The sequence below is a fragment of the Ovis aries genome, chromosome 3, assembly GCF_016772045.2.
Source record: "Ovis aries strain OAR_USU_Benz2616 breed Rambouillet chromosome 3, ARS-UI_Ramb_v3.0, whole genome shotgun sequence".
Classification (NCBI taxonomy): domain Eukaryota; kingdom Metazoa; phylum Chordata; class Mammalia; order Artiodactyla; family Bovidae; genus Ovis; species Ovis aries.
Genome location: NC_056056.1, coordinates 190,564,385 through 190,588,292, shown reverse-complemented (window position 1 = coordinate 190,588,292; position 23,908 = coordinate 190,564,385). Strand labels below are relative to the sequence as shown.

Genomic DNA, 23,908 nt, shown 5'->3' with positions numbered 1-23,908 from the left:
CTCTGGATAGTGCTGAGCTTTGATTTCCTTCCTGGTAGAGAGAGGGCAATGACCTCGGCCTTGAGGGTTGTTGTGAGGCTAATGGGAAGGCTCTTTATAAAGTGAAAAATGCATGCATATAAAAAATGCTTCAGAAACATGTCTCCTGATTGTGCCATGATTTTACAGCATTGTCTTTTGCCAAAGCAGTGTCCTAGTGGCCTTCCCTAAATGTGTTTCGTTTCAGATGCAGTTACACATGTATGAAAACACTTTGCTTAATAAAGATGCAAGTTTACAGAAGGTTGGTACTGTCTCTGTCCATGGAATCCTGGAGACTCCCTCCAAGTAATAGAGGAAGGCATTTGCATAACTCCACCCCTGTTAAAATATCTGATTCTAATATTCTGTCATAAGGCATTTCTTTATTTGTAAGAATAAAAATTGTTCTTCTGAGTGAAGAATATTAACTTTTCCACTGGGATATTTTAATATATCCTCTGTAAATTCTGGTGATATTCATCCCTTTATTCAACAATATTAGTGTGCCAATTTACCAGTCACTGGCTAAATAGTGGTGATGAAGTGTTTTGTTTTGTTTGTCTTTTGTTTTTAATTTTTTGGCCACACCTTGGGGCACTCAGTGTCTTGGTTCCTTGACCAGGGATTGAAGCTGCACCCCTGCTCTGGAAGCATGGAGTTTTAACCATTGGACCAACCAGAAACTCCCTGTGATGATGAAGTTTTAATTCGTAACATTAACGAATGTGCAGTCATTCATTTCAGGGAAAAACAACATATCCCGAGTTATGTTCTACCTAGTTTGACGGATTAATTCGATAGATAAATATTACTCTATTTGTATTTGTCTCTCATGATCATAGCCTATTTGGTAACAAACTTTTCTGGCTACAGGGATGCTGGTTTGGTGGCTTTAAGAGACACAGAAAGGACACAGCCTAAGTTAATTAGCTTCCACATTCAAAGACAGGAAAGGGAAGGAGGAGCAGTATTTCACTTCCTTTCCCTGAAGTTTATGACATTTCAAAGGCATCCTTCACAGCTTGTGGACATTGACCAGAATACTGACTTTGGTACCAACTGTGTCTCCTCATAGTGACATTGTAGTAGCGATGACTGCTCACTTCCTCCATAACTTTAGACCTTCCACCACTCTGCTCTCCCGCCCGGCACTCATAAGATACTTCTCAGGCCCCAGGCACCATGCCATTCATGGGACACAACTACAGGTCAGGCACTGACTGTACCCCCTGGTCTTGGAGTGCAAAACTATGATTTTTAAAAGATATGGTTTGAACTGGGTAAAATTGGATGCTTTTATAATTTATTAGTCACTTGCAGGTAAAAACTGCTGTTTTTTTCTTAAATAGGCTGTAGTAATAAATTTTTGACTTGGATTTTAAAATTGCCTTTCAGGGTATGATTTCACTGGACCAGGCAGAGATAGAACATAATAACACAGTCAGATAATAGATGCCTTGCTGCCCCTTTTGTTTTTCTATAGTTTTAATCGCAGACCCAGACTAGCAGAATTTTCAAATCATGAGATTCGTAGAAGGTCTCATCACATCATTAGGCATTTATAATTCTTCTTTGACTCAGATTGCTAGTCTAGTAAATATGATTTGGTAAACTCATACACTTATTTTCTATTAATTCTCTCTCCTACTTTTCAGAAGGATGTAAGTATAGAAGAGCTTAAGTCAACGATCCTAGAATATGGAAGCATTATTGAGGTATACCATAATAATCTCACAACTTGCATGGTGGGGATTTTAAACGGAAATGTGAATGTCTCAGGAGAGTAACATGGGCAGCCTAATGTTGTATGTGATTCCAGAACTTACGAGGGGAGAAAAACAAGCTGGCTCTAGAGTTACAGCGCTTACAACAGGAATTCATGATGTAAGTACAGGGTAACCTCTCACTGACTTTCTGTCATGCGTCCCCCGCTCCACATTATGAGCGGTGTTATGAGCTGTGTGCAGTTCTTTGAACATGCCACGTTCTTTCCTTCTGAACTTTGTGATGTTTTCTCAGCTTCTCTCCTAAGAGTGGATTCCTTCACACGTTTTCCGTCAACCTCCCTCACTCACCCTTACTTTTCTCATGCCTTGAGATTAAGTAATCTGAGTGCATGCATGGCATGTTGTTTTGACCTCTTTCCTGACACACTCTACCTTCTGTTATCATTTGTTTCTGATTTTGTATAACATGCTAGTCCAGAAGTCCATAAGCAGCAAACTGAGTACAGTCAGTGGGGTAAGTGCACATACTTATATTAGCAGGGTGAAAATGAGGAAAGTACATTATCCAGATAAAGATGGGGTGTTACTCTGCTTAGCTCCAGATAGTTGTTACATCAAGAATATATGGACCCAAAGTGACCACATATCCTGATTTTTTATAGAAAAGCAAGGCATCTAGATTTTTAGTGAAAAAATTAAAAATTCAACTATTAGCTCCAATTCTTAAAAAGAAAGTATGGCTTACCTGTTTGCAACCACCTAGAATCACTAGTGTGTGCAGCGCCTGGAGGGCAAAGACTACCTCTGTTCCTCTCTGTAGTCTTAAGTACCTAATGCAGTCCTTATACAGCACACATAGTGCTTACTGTTTGGTGATAAATAAATCTTATTCTTGTGACTTAAAACATAAGGCATACCTAACCAGACCAGACTACTGTTGTTGTTTTTTTTTCCTTCAAGAAATGGAATGCAGTTAAATGTCAGTGGAGAGCATAAGAGTGTCGACTCTGAAGGAGTAAAATCTCTACACTGTGAACTCATTCTTGCTCAGTCTGCAGAGGTAGGTAATTATCATTAAATGGAAGCCTTTACAAAAATAATCAACATGTTCATAGCTTGCTATTAAGTAAAGGTCTGTATCTTGCTGAAAATCACCCATGACATTTTGAGAGAATCCACTGATAGTTTGTGGAACCTATGTCTAAAGTTTCTTAGCCTGGAAGAATGAATCTTTTTCAAGTTATGGCTGAAAACTACAGTGAGACTCCAGCATGGGGTGTGGAAATATGTGTTCAGTGAATCTGGACTTTAAAAATCTTTATATATGTGTATACACACGCACACCACACACACAGAGACACACATACACATATATATTTGGCCACACAGCATGCGTGATCTTAGTTCCCCAAGCAGGGTTCAAATCCAAGTCCTTGGCAGTGAGAGCATGGGATCCTACCCACTGGACTGCCAGGGAATTCGCAAGAAATCTTTCCTATCTTGATATTTTTCAGGACTACCTGCAGTGATCCCCAGCCTGGGGTCTGAAAGATTGTGGTAGAGATCATGAACTATTTTTAGTATTTCTTCAAGTCCCAAAGTAAATGTATCTACCAAAAATTTACTTGTTTCATTTACATTGTTTCATGCAGAAACATGAAATTTCTTTGCTTGAGAATATAATTGTACTGACTCAAATTAACGACACTGATTATTATATTCTGAACATAAATTAGCATTTTTATATGTTTGGGGTTAATTTTAAAATAGCAAAATGAATTAGTGCCTTAAAACCTCCAGCCTGTTGGTAGTTCTTTACAACAGGGGTGGAAACAGTCAAACGCGTTCTTGTGAATGAAACGTTGGAACCTGACTCCCTAGTATATTTTCGTTCCTATGTACTTTCCAGTTGTGTGCTTGGAATGCTAGGAAATGTTTTCTGGTAGATTGCTTTCTTTCACGACGTTGATGGTCTTGCCATGTTGGGTAGATGATAGATTTGTCCAGAATGTCCTCCTGTTGACAGCTGTGCTATGACCTTGAAAGGAGAGAACGTCCTTGGGGCAAGTACCATTTGAATATCTCCTGCCAAGGATGCAGGGCGACATATGTTGCTTCACCTAAGGCATTCTCAGGCAGTCTTGAACATTCTGCTGAGGACTGTGCTTTCCTGACATTCTGTTGCAAAAACGCATCGTTTTCTTAGTGTGCTCTTGAAACCAAGCCAAACTGCCAGACTGAATGACATGGTGACTAACCTACCGCAGCGATGTGTTTTTATCCCCTGTCCTCTGAGGTAATAATGACGCCAAGATGCCAGCCTGTAAAGGTTTATGATTCTGAGCAGGGGTTAAACAGCTGGCAACATTCTGGTGCTGAAGTTTATCTCACTAATGGATTAGGAAGTCTTTGCCTTCTAATTGGAATCTGGAATAAGAGCCCATTCACTTTTTTCCAACTCACAGCAAGGAGGAAGTTACATGTGTTGTTGTCATATATCTAAAGTATGAGAGGACACAGAGACTTCGAGAGGAGTATGAGAAACTTGCTTTGTGAAACATCTGACAGCATCTTCTATGAGTGGAAGAGAGACAAAGAAACCAGTCTGTTTTCAATGGGATTTGTTGAATGCACCCTCCCGTGACCAACAGTTTTCTTTTTCTGAGAATTTCTTTCCTGTTCCTTCTTTCCAGAAAATTAGAGCCATAGAAGTTTATATCATGTAAATGTAAATGTTATCTATTAGATATCTGAGTGTGCTTTAAGAATGAGTAAAGGTTAAGCTGAAGGCATCCAAGAGAGGAAATGAGCAGTTTGGGGGGGTGTAGGAGTAGTTCCAGGTGGCGCTATTGGTAAAGAACCCGCCTGCCAATGCAGGTGATTTAAGAGATATGGTCTCAATCCCTGGGTCAGGAAGATCCCCTGGAGGAGGGCATGGCAACTGCTTCAGTATTCTCGCCTAGAGAATCCCATGGATAGAGGAGCCTGGCTGGCTACAGTCCATGGGGCCATAAAGAGTCAGACACAACTGAGTGACTTAGCATGCACGCAGGAGGATTTCATAAGATAATTTAGAATGTTTGATGGAGATCATTACATTGACGCATGGGCATCATTTTCATAAAATAAAAATAATGAATATTCTTCATTGGGATGACAGGGTTGTGGACATTTTGGTACTTGTTTCAGAATAATGACACTGAGTGGCAGTGCAATTTAATCAGCTTGTCATCTCTGGACATGATAATGGATGAAGAAATGCTACTGTTACTGAGAGAACTTGAACAAAAGGGAGTGGAGTTCACAGCTATGCTTCAGAATCTGGTATTGTATAACATCTGCATGTCGTATGCTGTTTCACTGGCCAGGAAGATCTACAGATAACTGACCTACAGCCTGTTTGCTGAGCATGGGCGTATCTATGTGTTGAGAACAAAATATATCCTACTATGAAATGAAAAGATTTTTCTCAAATCTTCCTAATGTGCATCTTCTAATTCTGGGTCAATCAGGACTAACAGGCTGACCATTAGGTATAGATTGCTTGAGTTTATATTCCCTACAAGTTAATCTTTAGTATCAGAGGGCTGAAGACTATTGAACTCCTTCTAGCTAATGACTAGTACTTCTTTTTCCATTTTAATTTTTGAAAAACATTTCTTCATTTATTTTTGGGTGTTGGGTCTTAGTTGTAGCACACAGGATCGTTTGTTGGGGCACACAGGCTTCTCTCTAGTTGTGGTATGCGGGTTCCGGAGCACGTGGGCCATGTTGTTGTGGCAAGAGGGCTCAAGCATTATGGTGCATGTGCTTTGTTACCTTGTAGCATGTGGGATCTTAGTTCCTTGACTAGGGATTGAACCCCTGTCACCTGCATTGGAAGAAAAGTTCTTAACCACTGGATTACCAGGAAAGTCTCTCTCTATCTCGATTTTTGACTAGGAATCCTAGATGATCAGAGAAAGCTGAGAACACCATTTTCATGTAGGTATTTCCAGTTCCTTTCACAGTGTCTAGCACATTGCTGTTGTTGTTTAGTCACTAAATCATGCCTGACCCATGGCCTGCAGCATGCCAGGCTTCCCCGTCCTTCACTGTTTCCCAGAGCTTACTCAAACACATATCCATTAAGTCGGTGATGCCATCCAACCATCTCATCCTCTGTCACTCCCTTCTCCTCCTGCCTTCAATCTTTCCCAGCATCAGAGGCTTTTCCAATGAGTTGACTTTATGCAGGTGGCCAAAGGAAAGGAGCTTCAGCATCAGTCCTTCCAATGAATATTCAGGGTTGATTTCCTTTGGGATTTACTAGTTTGATCTCCTTGCAGTCCAAGGGACTCTCAAGAGTCTTCTCTAGCACCATGAGTTGAAAACATCCGTTCTTTGGTGCTCAGCATTCTTTATGCTCCAACTCTCACATCTGTACAAACTGCTGGAAAAACCATAGCTTTGGTTATATGGACCTTTGTCCGCAAAGTGATATCTCTGCTTTTTAATATGCTGTTTAGGTTCGTCGTAGCTTTTCTTCCAGGTAGCAAGCATCTTTTAATTTCATGGCTGCAGTCACTGTCTGTAGTGATTTGGAGCCCAAGAAAATAAAATCTGTCACTGCCTAGTCTAAGTAGATAATATTTAGTTTAATGAATGAAAAAATATCCATGAAAATGCTTGCTTCCTTCTATTTGAGAGGGGAATAAAATGGGTAGGTTTTGTTCTGGAAAATAGTTTTAACTGATTTATTCAGCATATGTAGAGTAGAGAATTAGCATCTTCACATGGCAACATCCTAGGATAAAGGAAAGTCACTGGGTGGCATTAGATAACAAGGAATTCTCTCTGATGACTTTCAAAATTGCCTATATTAAACCTTGTCTAAATTACTTCTTTTTATATGCCTTTCACTGAATTCCTATTTGAAGGTATGGAATTCTTTTTCAGCAAGAAGATGTTTCTGAAGTTGAAACACGAATTGATCATTTTCTACAGTGGGTAACTAATCCAGAGATTACTGTGAAAGAAAAGTGGGAGAACAAGCTTACTGTAAGTATTCTGAATGTTGTGATTTTCCTGGTTTATCTTCTACATTCCAAACCCAGGTAGAACTTATTATACACATTGTCAGAATGAGAAGGCATAACACTGCAATGAAATCTTAGAGTGTAAGGATATGGAATATGCATTGGAGAGACAAAGAGTAAATAAAATGTAAATTAATAACGTATTTTATTTGAATCCTTGTGAGAACTGGCTGGTCTAAGCTTGAATTTTTCCTTGGCTTTTCAAAATTCTCTTTGATGGAATGATTATTGTGCAAAAGAATCTTATTCCTGAGACTTTGACAGTTTTATTATACCAGAAGTTAGCGGAATATCAGAATGTGGAAACATTTTAGGTAGCTATTCCCAGTTTTGTTAGAGTGGAAGCATATAAAAGGAAATCTCTTAAATTTATCCATAACTTATTATCTGTACTTCTTGACTGCCGGACAACTTCCTAACATCTATCAGCTCCCTAAGTTAAGCTAAAGCAAGAAGTAAATGTTGAAAACTCTGGAGTGTTAATATCAGCCCTTTTGTCAGTCTTACCTTTTTCAAAGGTTTTTAATATGGTTTTGAATATGGTAATCAACAAATACTGATTTTACTGCATTTCCTAGTCCCGTTCTATTCTATTAATAAAGCTACTGAGATTATTGATGAAATGTCCACTTATCTTCAGAAAAAGAAAACAAAGCTCAATTTTAGGCACACCGTGTGTACCCAATATGTACTTGTTAAATTGGGGTCATCAGTCCACAGTGTCATCCATCTTTAGGCAACTGAGAGTTGACATCTGTTCAATTAGCATTTTAGAGTTCAATAACAGTGAATGCTGCTGGTGTTGGAATGTCCAGAGCATGTTCTATTGCCTGTTATTTCTTTATATTTAACATTGGAACAGTGGAACTTTCCACTGTTTCCATTTTGTGACTCTTCTTGTAGGAATTCAGATATATTATGGAGGAGAAGCTCAATCTTTGCATCTTAATGCTGAACAACTTGAGAAACCATAAAGAATCCCTTGATAAAGAGTTTGCCAAACTGATGGACATTTTGAAGAGATTCAGGCTGGAATATTTTTATTTCAGAAGAGACTTTCTTTCCAGGTGATGATCCCTTATGTATAAGAGACCCCTACTTTATATATATAACATGTTTGTAATTTGCCATGGCATTCAGTTTACTTTTTTTCAAGTTGTATACATTGATTTCAGGTGACAGTTTTCCAGGGGGACCATTTTGTTTGACAGTTCTGACTTGTGAAATAGTGTGAGATTGACCTATATATTCAAAATTGCAAGTAGTAAGCTTGAAATCTATGGAAACCCAAACAGTGAGTTATTTTTCCTAGAGAAGGAGTTTGGAATCAGAATATAGAATTCTTTTAGCCAGAAGGGGCATTAGAGATCATTCCACAAAGCTGCATAATTTTACAGAGGACTGAAGCAAAAGAATATAAAGTGAATTGATCAAGATTTGAGTTATTAATGGAAAACATATGGATAGCTCTGTAACCTCCGATATGCAGACGACTCCACCATTATGGCAGAAAGTGAGGAGGAACTAAGGAGCCTCTTGATGAAGGTGAAAGAGGAGAGTGAAAAAGCTGGCTAAAGCTCAACATTCAAAAAACTAAGGTCATGACATCTGGTCTCATCACTTCATGGCAAATAGATGGGGAAACAGAGGAAAGAGTGACAGACTTTATTTTCTTGGGCTTGAAATCCCTGCAGATGGTGACTGTAGCCGTAAAATTAAAAGACATTTGCTCTTGGAAGAAAAGCTACGACAAACCTAGAGAACATATTAAAAAGCAGAGACATTACTTTGCCAACAAAGGTCTGTATAGTCAAAGCTATGGTTTTTCCAGGAGTCATGTACAGATGTGAGAGTTGGACCATAAAGAAGGCTGAGCACTGAAGAACTGATGCTTTTGAACTGTGGTGTTGGAAAAGACGCTTGAGAGTCTCTTGGACTGCAAGGAGAACAAACCAATAAATCCTAAAGGAAATCAATCTGAATATTCATTGGAAGGACTGATGCTGAAGCTGAAGGTCCAGTCTTTTGGTCACCTGTTGTGAAGAGCTGACTCATTAGAAAAGACCCTTGTTAAGGAAAAAAAAAAGAAAAGAAAAGACCCTGACGCTGGGAAAGATAGAATGCAGGAGTAGAAGGGGACAGCAGAGAATGAGATGATTGGATGGCATCACCGACTCAATGGACATGAGTGTGAGCAAGCTCCAGGAGATGGTGAAGGACAGGGAAGCCTGGCGTGCTGCAGTCCATGGGGTCACAAAGAGTCAGACATGATTGAGTGACTGAAAAACAACAACAACAAATGAGTAGCTCTATTATTGCAAGGACTTGCTGCTGGATCTATTGACTCCTATCCCACTGGGCTTTATGTTCCAACTCAGTACACAATGCTTTCGTTGGGCCCTAGTCAATTAAATTTCAAATAAAAGAAGTCATAGGGAATAGAAGACTCTAAATATAAAATGATTTACACTCTTATCCTTCCTCTCACCTTAATTCTTATGCTTTTTGGGGAAAACTTGAAATTTGTGCACTTTGTAAACTAAACAGACTAAATAAGGATAGGGATTAAATCTTTTGTTAATCACTATTTATATAGCTGCTGATACTTTACTGAGCATTCACTTAAGAAATGCTTTTTGACTGGATGAATGAATGAATGTGGGTGTAGTGGAAATTAGAATAAATTAAAAGAAAAAGTCATCAAGTCACTGACTCGACGGACTTGAGTTTGAGCAAGCTCTGGGAGTTGGTGATGGACAGGGAAGCCTGGCGTGCTATAGTCTATGGGGTCACAAAGGATCAGACCTGACAGCAACTGAACTGAAAAGAAAAAAATGTACTTAGAGAGCTTAGTTGCTTAAAAAGAATAGCAAGAAGAAACAATTTTATTCCCCCCAAATAAGGACACTAGATATCAGAGAGAGATTAATACCAGGAGGAACTATCAAGAAGACAATCTTTTGCTTTCTCTAAGAAGCCAGGAGCCCAGACTTCCCCACAGTGGTAAAGGCGTCAGTTAGGTAGATATGCGGTTTCCTTACACAAATACCATCTCCACCAAAGGGAACATTGAAATTCTTCTGTTTAGCAACAAAAAACTATTTTGAGAGAGGCCTGCACTAGAGTCATCTTGGAGTAAGTGAATATTCTCTATTATCCTATTAGACACACAAAACAGCCCAGTTAAATCATAGTAGGTGTGATTTGTCAAAAGCTCACTGTGTTCCATGTAGTGATAAAAACTTGACATATGTTTATCTCCAGAGACGTCATCCTGGTGGAGTTAAGTGACAGCTGGGATCAGGCCTAGATATGGTCTACTTCAAAACCTATGTTCTTTCAACTATTAATCCCCCACCACCTAGTTGTTAAAATCTAATATAATATTAGGGTTTCTCAGGTGGCAATAGTGGTAAAGAATCTACCTGCCAATGAGGAGACTTAAGACATGCAGGTTTGATCCCTGGGTTGGGGAAGATCCCCTGGAGTAGGAAGTGGTAACCCACTCCAGTATTCTTGGCTAGAGAATTCCATGGACAGAGGAACCTGGTAGGCTACAGTCCATGGGGCTACAAAGAGTATGTAGCTGAGTATGTAGGATATGACTGAGCATAATATAATAGTATTTTGCTCAACCTAGCATTGGGCAGGAGAAGGCAATGGCAACCCACTCCAGTGTTCTTGCCTGGGAAATCCCATGGATGGAGAAGCCTGGCAGGCTATAGTCCATGGGGTCGCGAAGAGTCAGACACGACTGAGCAACTTCACTTTCACTTTTCACTTTCATGCACTGGAGAAGGAAATGGCAACCCACTCCAGTATTCTTGCCTGGGGAATCCCAGGGACGGGAGCCTGGTGGGCTGCCGTCTGTGGAGTCGCACAGAGTCGAACACGACTGACATGACTTAGCAGCAGCAGCATTAGGCAAAATGATACTCATCAATGCAAAGATGGCTTAGTTCCTGCCTTCTAAACATAATTTAAAAGACACAAAACCACAAAGAGGCTACACACAAAATGATTTGGCTATAGGTCTTAACTGTGAATAAGGACATGGGTGCAGTATTTTGTGGGAGTGAGAGAGACTTCTATGTTTAGATGAAGTAGGAAATATTTATTAAAAGCAAGCTTTCAGAAGTTAATTGTTTGCTGAGGAGAAAGCTTTCATTCAGGTGCAAGATAAATAGTTCCAGTGATGAGGATTGGAAAGAGTCGAGTGAGGCAACAAGAAACAGTGAAAGGAAAAAAAAAAACAAAAAACCCTTAGAGGGCTTGGTGAGAAAAGCATGTGATCATTTGCAAATGTTTTCGTACATCCAGGTGCCACTTCTTTGACGGACTTTTTCCCCCTCTAAATGCTAGGGAATTATAGAAAATAAGATGGAAATCTCTACCTCCATAAAACTAACATCTACTAAGGGACATAGATAATGAACAAACATGCAATTATATAGTACAATTCCAGGGAGTAGTAGGTAATATGAAGAGAATTAAAGCAGGATAAGAAGACCAAAACTGACCAGGGGCATAAGGACCTAATTTTAGAAAGAATGGTCAGGAAAGGTCTGTCTGAGGAATAGTAAGTTAAGTAGATAAATGAGGTGAGAAAGTGAGATATGTGATGATTTGGGGAGTATTCTAGGCAGTGGAAATAGTTAGTGGAAAGGACCTGGGGTTGTAATGAGCTTGGTATGTTTGAACAGCAGCAAGGGGTCAGCATGGCAGGGGTGGGGTGAGTGCTGGGAAGTGGTAGACAATGAGGTAGGAAAAATAAACAGAGGTCAGGTCCTCAGCCTTGCAGATCACATTTAGGAATTGGGGTTTTATTTTGAGTAGATGGGAAGCCGTCGAAGATTATAAGCAGAGAAATAATATGACTTGTGTTTCGGAAATTCATTCCAGCTGCCAGGTAGAGAACTGTCTATAGAGGGCAAAAGCGAAAACAGACAGATGAGGAGAGCTTTTTTCAATAACAGATCACCAATTAGATATCTTGAAATCAATTTACTGGATTATGACCCTTTAAAGAAATAAACACAAAACATCAGAATACTTTGCATACAGTAAGAGCAAGTACTGTTTCATAAAATTTGTGTTTCAGCCAGGTGCATGTGTGTGTGCTTGAGTGAAATATAAAACATTTACTGAGTCATGGTCAAAAAAGCTATTGTGTTAGGCGCTAGTGTAATAGTCCAGGTGAGGGGTATAATGTGAGCCAGGGTGATAGTTGTGAAGGTGATAGGAAATCGTTGGATTCAAACTGCGTTCTAAGGATAGATCAGATCTGACATACTAGTAAATCAGATGTGGGAATGCAGGAAAGAGTCATCCTTGACTTAAGTGTTTTGGGTCTGAAAACTTTGTAAATGGGGCACTAGATGGTAAGATCTGGGGGAGACTCAGACTTGGTAAGAGTAAAAAGTCAAGATTTAGCATTAGGACATGATAACAAGGAGAGTTGTTGAATTTAAATACACACACACCCAACCCCTTAACATGATAATGAAAATCTCTATAGAAGAAAAATCTTCCAAGTTTCTGCTGAATACCTTTAACTGATAGTCATCTGCTAAATGATACTATCTAATTTGTTAAAGCATTTCTAAGGCTGCTGTGCTTCATATTTATAACATCAAAGTAAATAAATGTTATTGTAAATAGTACACATAAGTCATGAAAAACTTTAGTATTATTAAGTACGGATTTCTGTTGGTCTTCACATTCCTTTTACTTTCCCTAGAAAGATAATGGATACTCTTGAGAGCTTAGACTATTCCTGGAAAAGATAAAAGTAGATAAAACTGATGTCTTAAAAAGCAGAGGAGGTGATACCAGCAAGAAGGTGGAATAGAAAGTAATGGGCCCTCCTTCTTCCAATGGATACACTGACTCAGCAGTAATACATGAATAAATTCCTTTTATGAGAAGTCCAGCGACTACTTAAGCAGCTCTTGCACCCTGGGTAACCATGAAATGAGCCACATCAATGCTGGTAGGAAAATTCTCAATACCCTTTCACCATAATTCCTGCTCCTGGCATAGTGTCATATGATCAGAAGGAACCTTCCAGCTCTAGATAGGGAAAGAGTTGGACTGTTGTGCCCAACATTCCAACTTTGCTGAAGACTGCCCAGAATACTAGCTTCTGTATCATCTGCGTCAGAATGCAGACAGAACTGGGTATACTCTAGACACCTGGGGGACACTGAAAACAAAGCAAATGGTTTGTTTCAGCATACAATGATTCATCATAGTCCCCACTCCTGGCCAGCATAGAATAAGCAGATGAAAAATTCCTGATCATAGCTTCTCCCTAGGGAAGGAAAGGGTTGGATCATACATACAACATTGCAGGTTTTCTGGGGGTTGCCTACAAGATTGCCTTCTATCATGCCTGTATCAGCAATGTTGGAAATCTCATACCCTAGATACTTAGGTTCCACTAAGAACAAAACTGGTGTGTTGAGCTCACATAAAGATTCTGAGGGAGTCCTAGAATCTCTGCTCAAAGTGACTGGTAAGGAATTTTTCCTGTAAAAGGCCAGTCTGTGGATACTGGGAGAGGTGGTTCTTTTTTCTAAAGTGAAGATACCAATACAAAGAGTCAAGAAAAATTAAGACATAGGAAAATATGTCTCAAATACAAGAACAAAATAAATTTCCCAAAACTGCACCTAATGAAACAGAGATAAAATATTTACCTCACAGAGAATTCAAAGTAACTGTCATAAAGGTATTCATTGAGGATGGGAGAGCAATGCATGAACAAAATGAGACAAAGTGAGGCTATTAACAACAACAAAAATACCAGCGACAAACAGAAATACTGGAGGAGAAGAATACTGAAAATTTTATCAGAGGAGTTCAATAGCAGACTAGATCAAGCAGAATAAAAGATCAGTGAACTTGAAGAGAGGTCATTGGAAATTTAGTCAGAGGAGTGAAAAAAAGAAAGAGTGAAAAAACTTAATGGACATCAAGTAGACCAACATCTGTATCATGGAGTCCCAGAAGGAGGAGAGAAGAAAAGGGATAGAAAGGTTATTCAAGGAAATAATGGTTAAAAACTTCCAAAATCTGGGGAAGGACGCCAGAGGCCTAAAGGATTTCGAGTAAGATGAACCCAAAGAAACCCACACTGAGACACGCTATAATCAAAGTGTTAAAATTCAAAGAGAGAATTTTGAAAGCAGCAAGAGGAAGGTTTTGGCAGATAAAAGGGAGCACTCATAAGACTATCAATGGATTTCTCGGCAGAAATCTTGCAGGTCAGAAAGGAGTGGGATGATATATTTGAAGTATTGAAAGGAAAGAACTACCAAACAAGGGCACTATACCCAGCAAAACTATCCCTCAAAAGTGGCGATCTATGTTCCCATATAAAGAAAAGCCAAGGGAGTTCATTACCACTAGGCTTGCATTATAAGGAATGCTAAAGGGAATTACTGAAGTTGAAATGAAATGGACTGTAGCCCATAAGGCTCCTTTTCCCTTGGAATTTTCTAGGCAGAAATACTGGAATGGGTTGCCATTTCCTTCATCAGGGGATCTTCCCAACCCAGGGATCAAACCCATGTCTCCTGCATTGTAGGCAGATTCTTTACCACTGTGCCACCTTGGAAGCCCTTAAACAGTGATTAAAAGTACACTAAAGTATAAAATTCACTAGTAATGGTAGATATATAGATACCATCCTGCTGCTGCTGCTGCTGCTAAGTCCTAGCCTGAGCAATTAGGCAAGGAAAAGAAATAAAAGGCCTTAGCACTGGAAAGAAAGAAGTAAATCATTTCTGCAGATGACATGATCTGTATATAGAAAACCCTAAAGACGCCACAAAAAGCAGTTAGAGCTAATAAATTCAACAAAGATGCAACATACAAAATCAACATACATAAGTCAGTTGCATTTCTATACACTAATAATAAATTATCTGAAAAGGAAACTGAGAAAACAATCCTATTTAAAGTAGTATCAAAAAATTAAGATAAGAATAAACTGTAAGGAGATAAAGATCTATACACTAAGACTATGAGACATTGCTGAAATAAAGATGTAAATTAATGGAAAGACATCTTGTGTTTATGAATTGGAAGACAATATTGTGAAGATGTTCATACTACCTGAAGCAATCTACAGATTCAGTGCAATCTCTGTTAAAATTCAAATGGAATTTTTTATAGTAATTTGTTTTTATTCAGTCACTAAGTTGTGTCTGACTCTTTGTGACTCCATGGACTACAGCATGTCAGACTTCCCTATCCTTCACTATCTCCTGGAGTTTGCTCAAACTCATGTCAGTTCAATCAATGATGATATCTAACTCTGTCATCCTCTACTGCCCCCTTCTTTTGCCTTTAATCTTTCCGTTTCTAGTTAGTCGGCTCTTCACATCAGATAGTCAAAGTATGGGAGCTTTAGCTTCAGCATCAGTCCTTACAATGAATACTCAGAGTTGATTTCCTTTAGGATTGACTGGTTTGATCTTGAAGTTCAAGGGACTCTCAAGAGTCTTCTTCAGCACCACAATTTGAAAACATCAGTTCTTTGGCACTCAGCCTTCTCTATGGTCCAACTCTTACATTTATACATGACTAAGGGAAAAACGGTAGCTTTGGCTAGATGCACCCTTGTTGGCAAAGTGATGTCTCTGCTTTTTAATATGGTATCTATTTATCATAGCTTTTCTTCCAAGGAGCAAGTGTTTTAATTTCATGGCTGCAGTCACTGTCCGCAGTGACTCTGGAGCCCAAGGAAATAAAATCTGTCACTGTTTCCACTTTTCCCCCTTCTATTTTCCATGAAGTGATGGGGCTGGATGCCATGGTCTTAGTTTTTTGAAAGCTGAGTTTTAAGCCAGGATTTTCAGTCTCCTCTATCACCCTCATCAAAGAAAATTCCTAATATTCATATGGAACTACAAAAGACCAAAACAGTCTTGAAAAAGAACAAAGCTGTAGGTATCACACATGATGATTTCAAAATATATTACAAAGCTACAGACCAGTGAAATAGGGTAGATTGTCTAGAAATAAACCCTCACATACATAATCAACTAATCTTCAAGTAGGGTGCCAAGAATACACAATGGGAATGGATAGTCAACAAATGAAACTGGATATCCACATGTAAAAGAGTAAAGATGAACCTTATCACACGCCATATAGAAAAATCAACTCAAAATGGATTGAAAAGTTAAGCACAAGCTTAAAACTATAATACTTCTAGAAGAAAATTTGGGGGAAAACCTTCATGACATTGGTCTTGGCAATACTTTCTTGGATATGAAATGAAAGGCATAAGCAGCAAAAGAAAAAATAGACAAGTGAGTCTACATCAGACTAAAAAGCTTCCACACATCTGAGGATATGACAGAGTGAAAAGGTAACCTATTGAATGAGAGAAAATATTTGCAGAGCATGTATTTGAAAAGGGGTCAATATTCAAAATATGGAAGGAACTCCTACAACTCAGTAACAAGAAAAACCCAATTTAAAAATGGGCAAAAGAAGTGAATAGACCTTTTTACAAAAAAAGATATAAAATTGACCAACAAGTACATGAAAAGATGTTCAACATCATTAGTCATCAGGGAAATGCAAATAAAAACCACAATGAGTCATTCACAATGATGAATGAATCACACCTGTTCGGAACGCTATTATATTACCAAAAAAAAAAAAAAAAAATCCCAAAAGATACCAAGTGTTTGTAAGTGTATAGAGAAATTGAAACCCTTGCCTACTGTTGGTAGGAATTTAAAATGGTACAACTGCTATGGAAAATAGTTTGGAGGTTCTCAAAAAACTTAAAAATAGAATTACCATATGATCTAGCAGTCCCACTTCTGGGTATATATCCAAAAGGATTCAAATCCAAAATCTTGAAAAGATATTTGCACGCTCATAATCATTGCAGCATTAGTCATAATAGCCAAGATGTGGACGCAATCTAAATGTTCATCTAGGTTGAATAAATAAAGAAAGTATGATATATACATACAATGAAATATTATTTGCCTTTAAAAAGTTTTTGAAGACTTTTTGAGAAAAGAAGGACATTTGCCACAAAGCTTAAAGATATTATGATAAGTGAAATAAACCAGTCACAGAAAGACAAATACTACAGGATTCCACTTACATGAAGTGTATAAAATAGACCTGTAGAAGCAAAGTAGAATGGTGGTTTCTAGGGGCTTGGGGAGGGGTGGGTGTAATTCAATAGATATAGTTTCAGTTGTGTAAGATGAATAAGTTCCAGAGATCTTTTGTACATCATTGTGCCTATAGTTAACAACACTGTATTGTACACTTTAAGGTATATAGCATAGATCTCAGTTTAAATGTTCTTACCACAATTAAAGAAAAGAAAAGAAAAAACTGACTACATGCTATTGAACAATGCTGAATAGAATGTGTGTTTTGGTAGTTTTTTTTTGGTTAGGGTTTTGTTTGCTGGCTTACCACAATGGTAAAGCATTCTCTGAGACCATTTTTGTCTCTCATATGGTCCTTCTTGTAATCAAGGCTGGATTTATGCCAATGCACAATGAGATTCTGACTATGTATGAACATTTGAGAGGCACGCAAAAAGCCTAAACCCGACCGTGTCTTCCTCACTGTTTGAAACTCCTGAAGGATATCATTCCATTGAGCTAAGGTCCTTATTTAGGTCAAGTTGTTTCCAGAAAGTCATTGATATATTAGTACATAGCATGGTTTAAATAATCTCATTAGCTAACAGATACATTTGTATATCTTTTGAGGTTTAGGATTGGATCCAAACGAGAGAAACATTATAACACTAAGAGATTTGGGGTGAGGAAGAAAGGGAGGGGGAAGACTTCAGAAAAGAGAAGACTGCAGTGGAAAGACCAACTGCTCACTTTTATCTGTTCTTGGGAACAGCCCTTCCTGTGTTCGTGCATGTATTTATACCATGATTGATAATTCTTAAGGAGAAAGGCTAATGTCATGAAGCAAAGTGCTTATTTCTTTTTTTCCCTCTTTTTTCTTTTCCATTCTTCCTTTTTTTTTTTTTTTTTTTTTTGGAAAAAGCTAGATGTGATATGTAAATATTGCACCTGTCACAGTGACCTCATTGTGGTGCCAGTGTAGCTAAGAACTATGAATGTAGCTTGTGGGGAACTGAATATCCCAGTGTAGAATAGGAAACTGTTTTTTATCTGTAAGTGAGGTTATTAGATTAAGTGAGCAATATAATTGCTTCAGTTAAATTTCTATATTTGGGAAGCATCTATCTGTATGTAAATACTTTCACTTTCCCCTCTCATCTCTGAAGAACTGTATCAAGTCTGAACTTGTCATAACTTCTGAGGGTTAACTCTTGGTTGAAATGTCACTGACAGCTTGTGGTTGGGACTTTTTTTTTTTAACTCCAGGCAGAAACAACTAGAAACCATCACACAACTGCAAGAGGTTGCTGTCAGGCAGGAAGCCATCTTCAGGAAGCAGGTCCAAGAAGCCAGCCAGTGGTTGGAGGAGGCAGAGAAGCAGGTAGGGTGGCCTTTGACTGACTACATTACAGGCACAGGAAGTCTCCTCAGATGTCCTTAAAACCCTGAAGTAAAAATGGAGGAGGAAGCAAAAAAACAAAGAGGAACTGCGAAGTTCAGTCCCTCTCGACTAGCAGAGAGCGGAGGAAGTGAAGGGGGAGTTGTGAGAGGCGGTGTCAACAGCCTGCTGATGAAAGAGGCAACTTTGCAGAAAGAGGCAACTTGACATATCAGGACTTTTGCCACTGTAGAAATAGCTCAGGCGTACGAAGCGCATGCAAACACAGAATTGCAGAAGTTCAGTGGAGGCTTATCGCTTCCCTGAGAAGAAAAGCACATTTTCAGTTTCGTGTGCATAATCAGAGTGAGCATTCAGTTGCTTTCTTTCCCGGCCACCCTGCTAAAATCCAGCGTTAACTGTCGGTATCCAGGTGGAGGATGGAGATGGGGCAGCCCACACTGCCAGGGAAGAAGCGAAGCCTTCACTGCATAAATTAGAGGAAGCAATTTCAGATCAACGAAATCTCCAGACTATAAATACCGAGATAGTGAACACTTGCCAGACACTTGGGCAGAAGACAAGAAAACCAAAAAGTGAGTAGCCAATATTTGTTGTGTTGGAATTTAGTCCACTCTGAGGTGAGGGGCAAAAGGGCTACAGCCATTTGTCTTGATTCCAGCTACTGTATTATTACTGAACTCATGGTGATGAAATGGCTCTAGAAGGCAGCGTTATGGGCATTCACAGAGGTCTGCCTAGTGGCTAAGAGGAAGAATTTAACCATTAGCTTTCCCTTTTTGTTGTTTATGACAAGCTAGATTTTTCCATGACTGTTATTTCTTTAAAAATTAAACAAGTAGGAGGGAGGTTCAAGAGGGAGGGGACATAGGTATACATACAGCTGATTCACATTGTTGCATGGCAGAAACTGACACAACTGCAAAGCAATTACCCTCCAATTAAAAATAAAAAATTAAAACTTCTCAATATCTGTAAATGTAAACATGGAAAAAAATCTTGTATGCCTGAAATAGTTGAACTTGCAAATTGTTTACATATTCTGCTCTGATTTTATTAGCCAGTTTGTACCCATCACATGGTAGAAAAGGCCTGCCTCTCTTTCTTTTTTTCTTTTTTTCTATTTTCTTAAAAGCAATTATTTTAGGGTTGAGCAAAAATACTTATGAATTCAATGTGTATCAAAATATATGTGTGAAAAGTCTTTAAAAATGTTAAGGTATTCTTTACATATATATATATATATATATATATATATATATATATATAGCTTTAAAAATTAGAATATTGTAATTTTTCTGTATTACCTAAAAGTGGAGAAATGTTTACTGAGGATTTGGGTGAGAAGACAGTTGTCAAATGACAGATGTCAGATTATTTTTAAGCTTATTTTATTCTAGAATTATAGTTCAATAAAAGTAAAGCATATAGACATATAAAACCACTTATCAGACAAATGCTTTTGTTCAACCAGCTTCTTGTTCTAGCTGTATAAAGGTTCCCTTTATAGAAAGTTACTGGTTTGGGTCATAACTAACTATAAGCTTAAGGTAAGCTAGAGATGGAAATTTTCAGACTTGTGTTTATTTTGGATTTATTGTACCCTTTCTGCTGTTATCTGAGAAAGCTGTTTAAGCATTTAAAGGAATTGGCTAGTTCTAAAATAGCAATGGTTGTTCAACACTTCATTATTATTTCTAAGCCTTGTAGCACTTGCTTATTTTCAGTAACTCTAAGTATCATTTTACTCTGTCAGACAATGTAAAGCGTGTTTAAGTTATGTAATCTATATGTTATTGGAAAAGGTCCCCTTGTGATTAGAGCTGTTCATTTTGAGACATGAATGTGCCTTCATTAAGGCATTCTAAAGTTGGTTTATAGTTTGTTTGCTTTAGATGCTGTGCTTTGAGGTCTAATCTTTTGATCCACTTATATTTATCCTTCGGTTAAATCACTATTATACCTCACAGGTTTGTAAAATGAAAAAGGTATCGCTTCCTCTATTGGTCTGTAGTGACTTCTTGGAAAGGCCAAGTTTTATAACTTGTTCCAAAATATACATTCTTAATATTATGAACTTATTCTTGTCTCAGTGTATACTCAGAGGATAGCTGGTCCAACTATCATTTAAAACAGAACACGAAAGCTGCCCTGGGTGGGATGCGTGTGTTTTTGTCTGGCTGGATAAAGTAGGACGAATGCTTCCTTTCCGTCTCGAATTGCTCACTGCATATGACACAGCATTGCTGCATCAGCTCCTTCCCTTGCTAGTGCTTTTTGTTCCCCTAAGAAGGCATGCCTTTCAAAGCTTTGTTCTGATGACCTTCTGCTTATGAAGATCTTTCTAATAATACCCTGAAAAATAAACCTTTGCAAGAAGAGGGAAATTGGGGTAGCACATATTTTCAAGAAGTCTGTAGAGAAGATTTTCCAGCTAGACTGTGAACAGATGTCAGTGAGCTAGGACAGTTATCACACAAGCACATCCTCACACATTCCACCAGGACCGCTACTACCACATACTGTCTGAATTCTGACTCAGACATTTGAATTCTGAGTCAGAAAACAAAGCTATTTAAATACATTTCGTTCTTGTGAAACTGTCTGGTTAGCTTTGTAAATTCCTTAAATGTCATGGCAGTTGCTCTCTGCTGTACCTAAGAAAGGTTCATTAGCACACTGTGTGGGGATGCCGTTGTTTAGTCCAAAATTTTAGGTTAATGACAGTGTTCTCAAATTGGAAGCAGGAAGTTGTTTATGACATTTGATGAGATGCCCTGAATTTACTGTTGACTGAGAAAATTGTTCAAGTTTTCCATTGCCACCAGGACTGGACTGATTTATGAGGTAATTAGTATACACACTTGCCCTCCTGAAATATGCCATTAGAATTATTAAATGTCTTGAATGGTAGCATGCATTCTTTCTTCTGTTTTTTCGTATGTACCTCTTAAGTATCTTATTAACAAGGGCAATACTGGATGTGTAAATGAATGTTTGCTTTGAAAATGAAGTGAATAAAGCTTCTTAGATCTGGAGTATGCATACAGCATATTAGGGTGCATCTGATGTGCAGGAAACAGAGACTAAATGATCTAATCCAAGCTATCATCCCTTTATTATTCATCTATTTTTTTACCCCATCTACAAAAAATCTTCAGAGAGTTGCTCATACAATAGGCAGTGAGTGAAACCATAAATAATTCCTTTAGAAGGTATAAATATCTCTTTGGGGAAAGAGCCTGAGAAGCTCCTGTATATTATAATTCTGTATTTGAACATAGTATCTGACATGAACTTTAGAGTAGGCTTTCACCTAGATGAGCTCACTGGAAATTCTCTTCCAGCTTCTATACTTAGCATGGAAGGCATGATCTATAGGGCAGATATCAGTCTTACAGCTTTGAGGTTGAATGTGGTTGTGTACTGAGCAATTAAAACACAAGAGTGAAATGAGACTGGAAGGGGAATTTAGGTGATGGAGATACTCAAAGATAGGTGTTGGGATGAGGACCAAGGAGATAGCAAAATTAAAACATGGCTTGCTGGACAGTTCTGATGGGATGCAGGCCTCTATTGTCCCAGAGGAAAAATGCATGAATGGATGAAATAATCTAGGAGAAAGTATTGCAGTGATAAAGAGCATGCTGCTGCTAAGTCGCTTCAGTCGTGTGAAAATCCCATGGACGGAGGAGCCTGGTGAGCTGCAGTCCATGGGGTAGCTAAGAGTTGGACACGACTGAGTGACTTCACTTTCGCTTTTCACTTTCATGCACTGGAGAAGGAAATGGCAACCCACTCCAGTGTTCTTGCCTGGAGAATCCCAGGGACGGCGGAGCCTGGAGTTAAGTGACAGAGTCGGATAAAGAGCATAGGATTTGAAGTTGAACAAACCTGTGTTCTGATTCTAAATCTACAAAAGACTTTATAAATTTGGGCAACTCTCTACCTCTCCGAACCTCAGTATCTTCTTCCAGAAAATGCCAGAGTTCTTAATTTATAAATGCTGTAACAAAAGCACAACAGTAGCTAGTGAGTGGTTGGCCATACTGGGTAAGGTCTGTTCTGCAGGAGTATGTTTCTATATGTAAACTACCTCATTCACAGTTGACAAATGGGTGAAGACATTGGAGAACAATATGGACATTCAGTTTACCTGGGCATAGAATCTGGATTAGTAGGAACAGAATTATAACCTTCAGCAGCAAAGGAAAAAACCCTCAGCTTGGCTGCTGACAGGCAGCAAGAGGCTTTCAGCTTTATTTTAAGAAAATTAAAAACAAGTGTCTGCACCTGGGCCTCCCTTGCAGAGGAGCGCTGTCCCAGCCCCGGCTGAGCTCTGCTCTGTGGCAGACTGTATTCCCCGCCTGCATTTGTTTCAGCAGCTCCACAGTCTCCAAGTTCCACTTTCACATGCGTTTTCTCAGCACCCCAGCAGCTCTGCGCCACTTAAAGTGTGACCAGCATTTCCACTCCATTGTTTTTGTGCATTCTAGGATTCTGGAGTCAGCCTTTAGCCATTTTAGGTTGTATGTCTCGGTGATCTAAGTTATCTTCCCTGGTACTAATGACAATTGTGTTCGATAGTGCTTGGGTTCCAATGTTGCACATGTTACATTTTTAGTGGTCTCTTCCTAGCCCTATTTATCTCATGAGCTCCATTATTTTTGTTCTTGTAGTTTTTATTTATTTTAAAATTGTATTTATTTTTGCCTGCACTGGGTCTTGCTTACAGCACGAGGGCTTTCTCTGCTTGTGGTGAGCAGGGGGGCTACTCTCTAGCTGTGGTACACAGGCTGCTCATTGTGGTGGCTTCTCTTTTTTGCAGAGCATGGGCTCTAAAGCCCAAGCTTAGTGGTTGTGGCCCATGGGCTTAGTGGCTCTGTGGTATGTGGGTTGTTTCCAGACCCTGGATCCAACTTGTGTCTCCTGCACTGGCAGGCAGATTCTTAACCACTGGGCCACTAGGGAAGCCTTGTTGTAGTTTTTAAATTCTTAGTTACTGCTGAGTAATTAGTATATCATGAAACATTCAGATCTTAAGTGTACTGTGGAACCAGTTTGACAAGTGCACATGGAAACACAGAACTTCAATAACCCCAGAAACTTCCTTTGTGTTACTTCCACTTCTACCTTCCCCACAACCAGGAGGAACCACTGATCTGATTTCTATCATCAGTGGGCTCTAGATGGGTTCTAGAATTTAGGCTGTTCTAGAATTGAGTTGTGTAGTGTAGACATTTGTGTGCTTCTGTCTGTCCTCCCTTCAATGTGTTTATCAGTGGGATACATTTTCATGGTTGAGTTACATTGTTTTGTAAGAACATTGCACAATATGATTATCTTTTCTCCTTTTATTGGACATCTAAATTATTTCCAGTTTTGGGTCTGTGTGTGGACCTGTGGTTTTTTTTTTTTTTTTAACCTAGGATAACTATCTAGGAGCAGAGATATTAGATCATAGTATAGCTGTAACTTTAACATCTTAAGAAACTGCAAACCGTTTTCATAGTGCTCGGAGCCTTTCATGCTCCTTCCAGCAGTGTGTGG

The 23,908-nt window shown here is 38.8% G+C and overlaps 1 protein-coding gene across 1 annotated transcript in view; it reads left to right on the top strand.

Annotated features, from left to right (window-relative positions):
- IRAG2 (inositol 1,4,5-triphosphate receptor associated 2) overlaps nucleotides 1–23,908 on the top strand; it is a 112,035-nt gene that overhangs the window by 38,732 nt on the left and 49,395 nt on the right. Inside the window, exons 11-19 of the mRNA XM_027967817.3 lie at nucleotides 227–283; nucleotides 1,677–1,736; nucleotides 1,841–1,905; nucleotides 2,709–2,808; nucleotides 4,938–5,072; nucleotides 6,687–6,788; nucleotides 7,730–7,893; nucleotides 18,226–18,340; nucleotides 18,771–18,933. Coding sequence (XP_027823618.2) covers nucleotides 227–283; nucleotides 1,677–1,736; nucleotides 1,841–1,905; nucleotides 2,709–2,808; nucleotides 4,938–5,072; nucleotides 6,687–6,788; nucleotides 7,730–7,893; nucleotides 18,226–18,340; nucleotides 18,771–18,933 — 961 coding nt within the window. The remainder of the gene's footprint in view (nucleotides 1–226; nucleotides 284–1,676; nucleotides 1,737–1,840; nucleotides 1,906–2,708; nucleotides 2,809–4,937; nucleotides 5,073–6,686; nucleotides 6,789–7,729; nucleotides 7,894–18,225; nucleotides 18,341–18,770; nucleotides 18,934–23,908) is intronic.